Source organism: Natrix helvetica (genome assembly GCF_964273705.1).
Source record: "Natrix helvetica genome assembly, chromosome: 2".
Taxonomy (NCBI): Eukaryota; Metazoa; Chordata; class Lepidosauria; order Squamata; family Natricidae; genus Natrix; species Natrix helvetica.
The window spans coordinates 53,951,486-53,959,792 of NC_138552.1; the positions used below are offsets into that span (position 1 = coordinate 53,951,486).

At 35.6% G+C, this 8,307-nt stretch overlaps 1 protein-coding gene across 1 annotated transcript; it reads right to left on the bottom strand.

The window, feature by feature from the left end:
- Positions 1 to 2,292: 2,292 nt before the first annotated feature.
- On the bottom strand, positions 2,293 to 8,259 carry ATG12 (autophagy related 12). Its single transcript, XM_081945797.1, has 4 exons — positions 8,008 to 8,259; positions 6,120 to 6,256; positions 3,252 to 3,314; positions 2,293 to 2,782 (listed from the first exon to the last, which is right to left on the bottom strand). The coding sequence occupies exons 1-4, from the start codon at positions 8,213 to 8,215 to the stop codon at positions 2,723 to 2,725; spliced, it is 468 nt and encodes a 155-aa protein (XP_081801923.1). The 5' UTR covers positions 8,216 to 8,259; the 3' UTR covers positions 2,293 to 2,722.
- Positions 8,260 to 8,307: the final 48 nt, after the last annotated feature.

Sequence of the window (8,307 nt, forward strand, 5' to 3'; positions counted from 1 at the left end):
AAAATCAAACTGCTAGGCAACATTTTGAATTAACATTTTGAATATTTTAAATATTTATATTTAAATTTTATATGATTTCTAGGACTAAAGCAAATCCAATTGAAATCCAGTTTTATGTGAACTATTTAGAAATGATATAAATTTTCGGCAGAAACATACATGTGGCTTTCAAAAAGGTTGCACAAATCAACTCAATAATGTCAGTACATATTGTTTTATATGTGAAATGCTAAAAAGATCAACAAAATTGATACTAAATATTAAAGGTGCAAGAAGAAATATTGTTGGTCTTTCAAGAACTTAAAATTCAGCTTGTAAAAATGTTCAAATACTTTGGCCACCTTATGAGAAGGAAGGAGTCACTGGAGAAGAGCCTATTGCTGGGAAAGATTGAGGGCAAAAGAAGAACGGGACAACAGAGAATGAGGTGGCTGGCTGGAGTCACTGAAGCAATAGGCGTGAGCTTAAGTGGACTCCAGAGGATGGTAGAGAACAGGAAGGCCTGGAGGAATGTTGTCCACGGGGTCGCGATGGGTTGGACACGACTTCGCAACTAACAACAACAAAAAAATGTTGTGGTGATTCAAAAGCAGTATTAATTTCTTTGGAATTTATTTTCCAATGGATCAGTACATCTATTTGCATTCTGTCTGAATTAAATGTACATATTAATATTTGATTTCCTTATTATTAATAGCATTCTTTCCATACGAGCCATTAAATGAAGCAATTTGTACAGGTTCCTCTGTGGACACAATCAAGAAAAGCTGACTTATGCATGGTTGCGTATTTTGACATTTTGGCTTATATTGAGGTCATGATTCTATTCCAGGTGGTTAGCATTCAGTTTGGAAATTGAGAAATTTATAGCCTGTCAGAAACTGCCCGATTCTAACATGCAAGCCTCAAAGCCAAGGACAAATATTAAGAGCTTTTGAAATGGAAGATCATAGGTCATCCATGTTGAACCTAAATTAAAGAAGTAAAGCTCTTTCTGTGGAATAACTCTCCACCAAATAAAAGAGCCATATCCTTGTCTAGCTCATGCAAGAAACTTTTAAAAACACAATGCTTTAATGTGTATTTGGAAATTTGAGGTGAGGATGAGGTGGATCTGCCTGATTCATGTTATGATTTTATATTAGTATTACTCTGCTTTTGAATTTAAACTGCTCATAATTGAGTCCAAACAGTGAAGCAGCAAAGAACTGTTTATAATAAATATATGAGAATATAAGAGAGAGGGAATAAGGAAAACCATGAAATAACTGCAAAATATTATAGAAAATTCTCAGAGGCCGTCTGTAGTAGCCACAACAAGACAGGTGGCAAATAAATTTAACACATAAATAAATAAATAATTTCTGCAATCTTGGCTTGAAAGAATACTAAAACAAAAAATCCTTACTAAAAGAAAAAGAGAAGAACTGACCTTCTTCACAGCAATTCACAGCAATTGAAACAATTTTCCTGCTTTTAAATTATATAACATGGTTCCCTTCTCCCCATATTCAGTCCTTGTTTGGTAAACCATGCTTTATCAATTTTGATTAAAGAATAGCTTAGACAGTTTAAAAGAGGAACAAGTTAGTGTAGACCATAGCTAAAAAGCAAAATACTATTAATTTCACTTTTGACTGAATAAGATTATGATTAAATATTAAAATATAGTTCTTTTTTGACACTAAAATAGAGAAAATAATCTGATCAATGATCACTCTTAAAGATCATTATTTGATAGTTATTTCTTTAAATAATGTAACAGGATTCTGCAAGTGTAACTTGAAGCAACCTGTTGAAAGATATAAACATGAAATATAAAGGTTGATATGACTTCAATGAGGAAGGTGGCTTTGCACATAACATTTGGAGTAACATATAAATGGAAAGAAGGCCACACAATAGAAAAAATATTTATACCATGGATGAGAAAGAATGCTGAATATGGTTTGCTTTTGAAGTGGTTCTCAAATTTAATGTATGAAGATTATATCTGAGCTTAATTAGAAGAATGCGATTATTTCCCACTTATAGACTTCAAAAAAGAATGCAAAAATTACAGGGCAATTTGTTTTCTGTGTGCTTGGGAAGGTAATGTTTGGCAAAGTTCTGTTTAAAATCAAAAAAGAAAAAAAGTGTAAGTTGAAATGAAGTTTATGATAATAGAAGATGTACAGACCAGTTTTGCTCATCAGCACCTATTGAGATATACATAGTGAGAACATTTACTCCATGTTTGATTTAGAGAGTGTGATAAATTGCATTTAAAATAAAGAATCACAGACAAGACCAAATAGAAAATGTGTTCATTTATCTCAGATGTAGATCTTTTCATATACAATAAAGCTTAAGCTTTTCATATACAATAAAGCTCCTTCAAAGAGCGAGATTGTAAAGTCCACATAGCTTGGTGAAATGTACTCTCCATGTCAGGCATGAACCTGTTTCCCAGGAACAGACATGCCAAATCTTGGAACAATAAATGCTAAATTCAGCTGTAAAGATGGCAGATTAAGTTCTGCAGGAAAATCATAAAAGAAATTGTACTATAAACATTCCTCGGTATGTGTTTCTGTACTTTTCTCCTATGCTGACACAGAGAAAAGAGAAGAAAAAAAAGAAGTAGTGCAGATATTTCTTTCATTTGTCCATGGGGAACGTCTCTGAAGATTATTTTAGACAATCCACTATCTAATAGTCTTAAGCAACTGTAGCTATTAATTCATCCCCAGGCCTGAGTTTTACAATAATGCAATACAAGTTTGCCATCGCTTCCAAAGCACTGTAAAAAAACAAGAAAAAAAAGTTTAACAAGAAGTGAAGCAACAAATGTTAATACTTAATTAAAATTTATATTAGCAAATTTTATTATAGTTAGTTCAGTTAGTTATACAAAGATTTTCTTGCAAAATGCTGCCATCTATGGACAGTCAATTTTAAAAAGTTTTGATTACACTATTTGTTTCGGTGTGATACGTCTTAAAAACATGTGAGCGCTCTGGTACTTTTAAACCATATCCTTAAATATGGTACTTTCAAATGAAAGAAAAAACATTTTGTAGAAGTCTTTACTAAATTTCCTGAACATTTAGTGCCTTTAAATGAGGTATTGCAAGTTCTTAGAATTAAGTCTGTTGGTTAATTTGATTAAAAGTTGGTATCTACCCCCCAAATACTAAACTCTCTAGCACCAAATGACCTTTTAATTCCTACTATAAGAAGCAGAAATGATTTTGTAAACCAGTAATCACCTCATATAGTGTTCCAACCTCCTGATCTGGTGAAGGAGCAAAGGACTGATTCACATAAATAAACTGCATGAGAAAGAAATACCACATTGGTAACTTTTTATCAACTTTAAACACAAGAATGCTGCTCAACAATATTATGTCCTTTATGCCCTTTAATGTTTAACATGTTTTCTATCTGTGGAGTCCTTACGCCCTCTGGGTTTGGTTGTTTGTTTGCAGATATTTCATTGCCCAACATCATCAGTGCTCCTGTTTTTTTATCTTCAAAATGTTGCGTAACAATCCAAGTATTTTATACTTATTCAAAAGAGTAATTCAGCATAGACACACTGATGATAATTTTGTATTGAGATTATCAGGTTAAAGGGAAGAACGTCATCTCCAAATACAAGACAGAGGTTATCCTGCTACTGAACTCTTTCTCCACCCCAAAAAAGTGTTGCAATTATTGAAATGAGAAAAACAGCCTACCGCTGACCCAAGAAACTGGCATTTCCTGGCATTCACATCATATGAAGCATCATTAAACCTTAGGTGATTAAAAAGAATAACTTGGGCTCAGTGGAAAATTTGTAACCTCTAACAAATATGAATTTTGAACCTATTCTAATATTTGGAATAGGGTTTCCTTTCAACCCTCCTTTTTGGGCTTGTGTTACTACAGTTATAATTTTTGTTAATAATTAAAAACACAGAAGAAATATTTGGAACCCTTTATAGACACCATTGTGTAGAATTCAACTCATTTAAATTTATGAGCACTGACCAATATATAGCAATATAAACAGCTACATAAAAGAATAAAAACTACTGTTTTCACAAAATATGTTATGGCATCTTCAGAAAATTCTACCAATGAAGGAATTGAATAAAATTTATTTATGTTGCACATAGCATTGAACAAGAATCAAATAATAAATGGGTAAATATCAGCTTCTTTGTCCTCAAATTTTCCAAAACAGTAGAAATTGAATCCTGCCCTCGGATTTTTGTAAACGTGACTACATACAAGAATAATATTGCCTACTGTTTTTATGTCACAGGGATAATGATGTCATCCTTCACATGGAATTTTTTTGAAGATGTGTTCTATAGGCTAGTGTAAATTACCTCTGACGTTTAGCTCTTCATAGGAAACAGCAATAATCTAATGAATTTGTGAAAAATTTCAGGTGGTAGTATTTTGTAGGGCTATACTCAGCTGCTGCTTCAACTGTACATCACCTATGTGCTATAATCCATGTGCTCCACTGAAATTTTATGGCGCTCTGGTAGAATCAACATTAGATTTTTCAGGGGAAAATATTTTAAGATTATAATTTGGATTGGGATCCATATCCAACTCTCCACTTTTAGAACTCCAACCTCTAGTACTTAAGGCTATTGTGAAAATACTTCTGGGTAGCTTTGAAATTTAGACTGCATTATTTCTGAACAGTTTATAGCTGCATAGAAACCCAAATCAGGTAAATTGTAGTATTTTTTTGCTTCAGTTAATTTCAGGTTGTACCCTGTGTGGAAGTTCCTTGACCTTCTTGGCAAATATCATTGCCTTGGGTTTACTGAAGTTAATTTGTAAACTTTCTACTTCACAACACTGGACAAATGAACATAAGCCTTTTTTCAATCCCACTTCCGTTCCCAAAAGAATGGCCCTATTACTAGCATAGGGAAGGTGTGGGGCAGGCCATTAAGCAAGCTTAGGTAGGTGAAACATTAATGTGTAAGTTAACTATAAGCAAGATAAAAACATATCCCTGTTTCAACCCAATGATTCTCTAACCAGGTCCATTCAATAGCAATAGCAATGACTTATATACCACTTCACAGTGGTATATAAGTAATATATATTCACTTCACAGCCCTCTCTGAGCAGTTTACAGAGAGCATATTGCCCCCAACAATTTGGGTCCTCTTTTTACCAACCTCAGAGAGATGGAAAGCTGAGTCAACCTTGAGCCGGTCAGGATCAAACTCCAAACTGTGGACAGAGTTAGCCTGTAATATTGCATTCCAACCACTGTGCCACCACCATGGCTTCTGGCATTCTAAATGGCATTCTAACCCATGGCTTACTTAGAGTTGGAATAAAAATAATAGTAAAAATAATAAACAGTTAAAAATTTTAATCAGATTTTCCTATAATTACTCTCAAGACTAAGACTTAAAAGTACATATAATAGCATGCTCAGACCATATACAAACACTACGAGATGGTATAAAGTTACCACTTGCTCAATGGAGGAATCCCTCAGTCTAAATCCTGCTTGTTCCTCTCCTACCAATCTTGATCTTTTATCCAGTTAAGTAGCATTACACAAAGATGTTTAACGTGTAATTTGCTAATCATTTTAAATAAATGATTTGGGTAATAATTGTCAGGATCTTTTCTCTATCTCGATTCTGGGAACTGAGCTAAGGTGCCAACAAATGCTATAAGTAAGGTGCCCATCAATTAACATAAAATTAAATCTAATTCTTAAAACTAAAAAACTTAATTTTATGGAACGAAGTCAGAAAATGGGGACTTTAAATCATTCAACAAGTTGTGTGACATCATGGACTAGTATGGCAAGCAAGTCCAAAACAAGCTCACTCTTTATTCTTAAATCTTGTAGTGCATACAGTTTTATTGTCTTGCAGTATATGAACTTCAACTCAGTCATATGGGCTTAGCTTAGGGAATCTTTTATAGCCACAATTTTGATGTCATGAGGAAACCAACCTTTATGAATTTTTATCTACTATTATGTTTCAAATGGGATGGCATTATACAGTATATAGCCACTTTTGGCACTCATATTCAGATTTAAAAAAAAAATGCTTCCCTTCAGTTTCTTATTTAAGCATGAGACCATAATTACATACCAGCTGTTCAGATGCCAAAAGTTTGAGAAATTTTTTGATGAAGTCATTTAGGCTTTGTATTGTTCGAGTTCTTTCTACAGTCCATTTCTTGGTCTTCATTATAGGAGTATCTCCAACAGCTTTGAGCAACACATCAACTAGAAAACAGAACATATTGTAAATGGAAAAACTGAAAAATCAAACATGATATATGCTAAAGTATACTGAATGAAGTCTCAAAAATACAGAGTATTTGCTTTAGAGATAAAAGCAAACATCCTAATCTATAATTTTCTTTTCTTCCACTCAATCATGTCCGATGTCCCTGTAGTTTTCTCAGTAAGGTTTTTTAAAAGTAATTTGCCATTGTCTCCTTCCTAGGGCAGAAAAAAAAATGATCGTCCAACTGGCTGAGACAGAATTTAGAAATCCTGGTCTCCCGGTTTCTAGGCTGATATCCCAATGGCTTATTATGCCAATTTGTATTACTCTATTTAAAATATATATTTAGAAGATAAAACCAAGATAAATATCTGACCACAATAAATGGGAAATGATTAATAAAATATTAATAAAAGAAATATCCAGCTCTAGCTACATACAGAATTGCTACTAAAAACTGTAAAATAAAATGCAGTTGCAGAGGCTAAAATTTACTGACAACCTGTAATAATATAGCCTAATGCAGGAGTGTCAAACTCAAAAGCCACGGGCCGGATCCGGTCCATGGGATACTTAGATCTGGCCCATGAGGCAGTCCTGGAAACAGCAAAGAACTGGCCCGTGGTGTCTCTGCCAGCAAAAACAGAGCTGGGGGGGGGGGGCACGGTCCTCCCGAACTCCATTTTTGCTGGCACTGTGCTCGGGCCACCATAGGAGTCATTGACATGAGTGATGTCAAGGTGGCTATGCCCCCTAGCCAGCCCCCGCCCCCCAGGTCAAACACAATCCTGATGCAGCCCACAATGAAATTGAGTTTGGCTAATGGATTTGTGATAGTGATACATTCCAAGTGCAAGAGAGTAATACAACCCCATCCCCATCATCGCTTTTCTTATTTTTGCCCAGTTTATCCTTCAACTGCAAGTAAATGCGGATGGTGCCTTTCGCCGATTTAAAATACAGATGATCTGAAATGGGATTAAGATCACAATGAAATATATGGCTTTCTTTAAGATTTTAAAAAGGACCTTGCACATTCCAAGATATAGGTAATTCTAAAATGTAATAAAAATGTAACATATTGCCATGCATCTAACAGCTTCCCTTCATTTGAAAGATGCAAATTAGCAACTTTTCAAAGGGCTGTGGATACTACTCCATGATTATGGCTAAAGGTGCTTTGCATATGGTCCTAAGCTTGTACATTGTGCTTTTAACTATATACTCTTTTTTAGAATAGAATAGAATTCTTTATTAGTGAAGTATGATTGGACACACATATGTCTTTGGTGCATATGCTCTCATTGTACATAAAGAAAAATAAAATAGACTACATTCATCAAGAATCATGATACAACACTTAGTGATAGTTATAGGTTACTAATAAGCAATCAAATTATACTAGGAAACAAATGAAACAATCTAAATTTAAATTAATTGACTTAAACAGCTGCTAGAAAATAATTTAAGGGGAACCTGGAGTCTATGAATAGCTTCAGCCAAACCAGTAAAGTTCTACTATTCATTTTCTCAGTCCCTAAATAAGCAAAATGCGAATTTATTGTAAGAAGGCCTAGATCGGGGGAAGGGGGCAGCACTTTCATGCAGACTCTGGAAATCACGAGGGGAACAATCAACAGGAAACTGGAAAGGTGAAAAAAGGCTGCTGTATCTACGACGGCCAGTTTCCCTCCGCCCTCCTCCCGCCCTGCCCAACAGGTGATCTTTCCTCCTCCCGCCGGTTTACTTTTCTTCTTCGTGTCTCCCGTAGGTTCTTCGGCCACCGGGGAAAGAGCCGAGGGGGGAGTCGCGTCGAGCGCCCCTACCGCGACGGCTCCTCCTCCATTTTCCGAGGTTTCTTCCTCCCCACCTTCCCCTCGGCCCCCTTCCTCGGGAGAACAGCCGGGAGCCGCAGCAACCGGCAGCGCCTCCGGCTTCTCGCTGGTCTCCGACATAGTGATGCCAAAGCGGAAGTGGCGCCCCTCCCCCGTCCCTTTCTCAACATCTGACATTAGGAGCACGTGACGGTGACTTCAGCCTTCAAAGG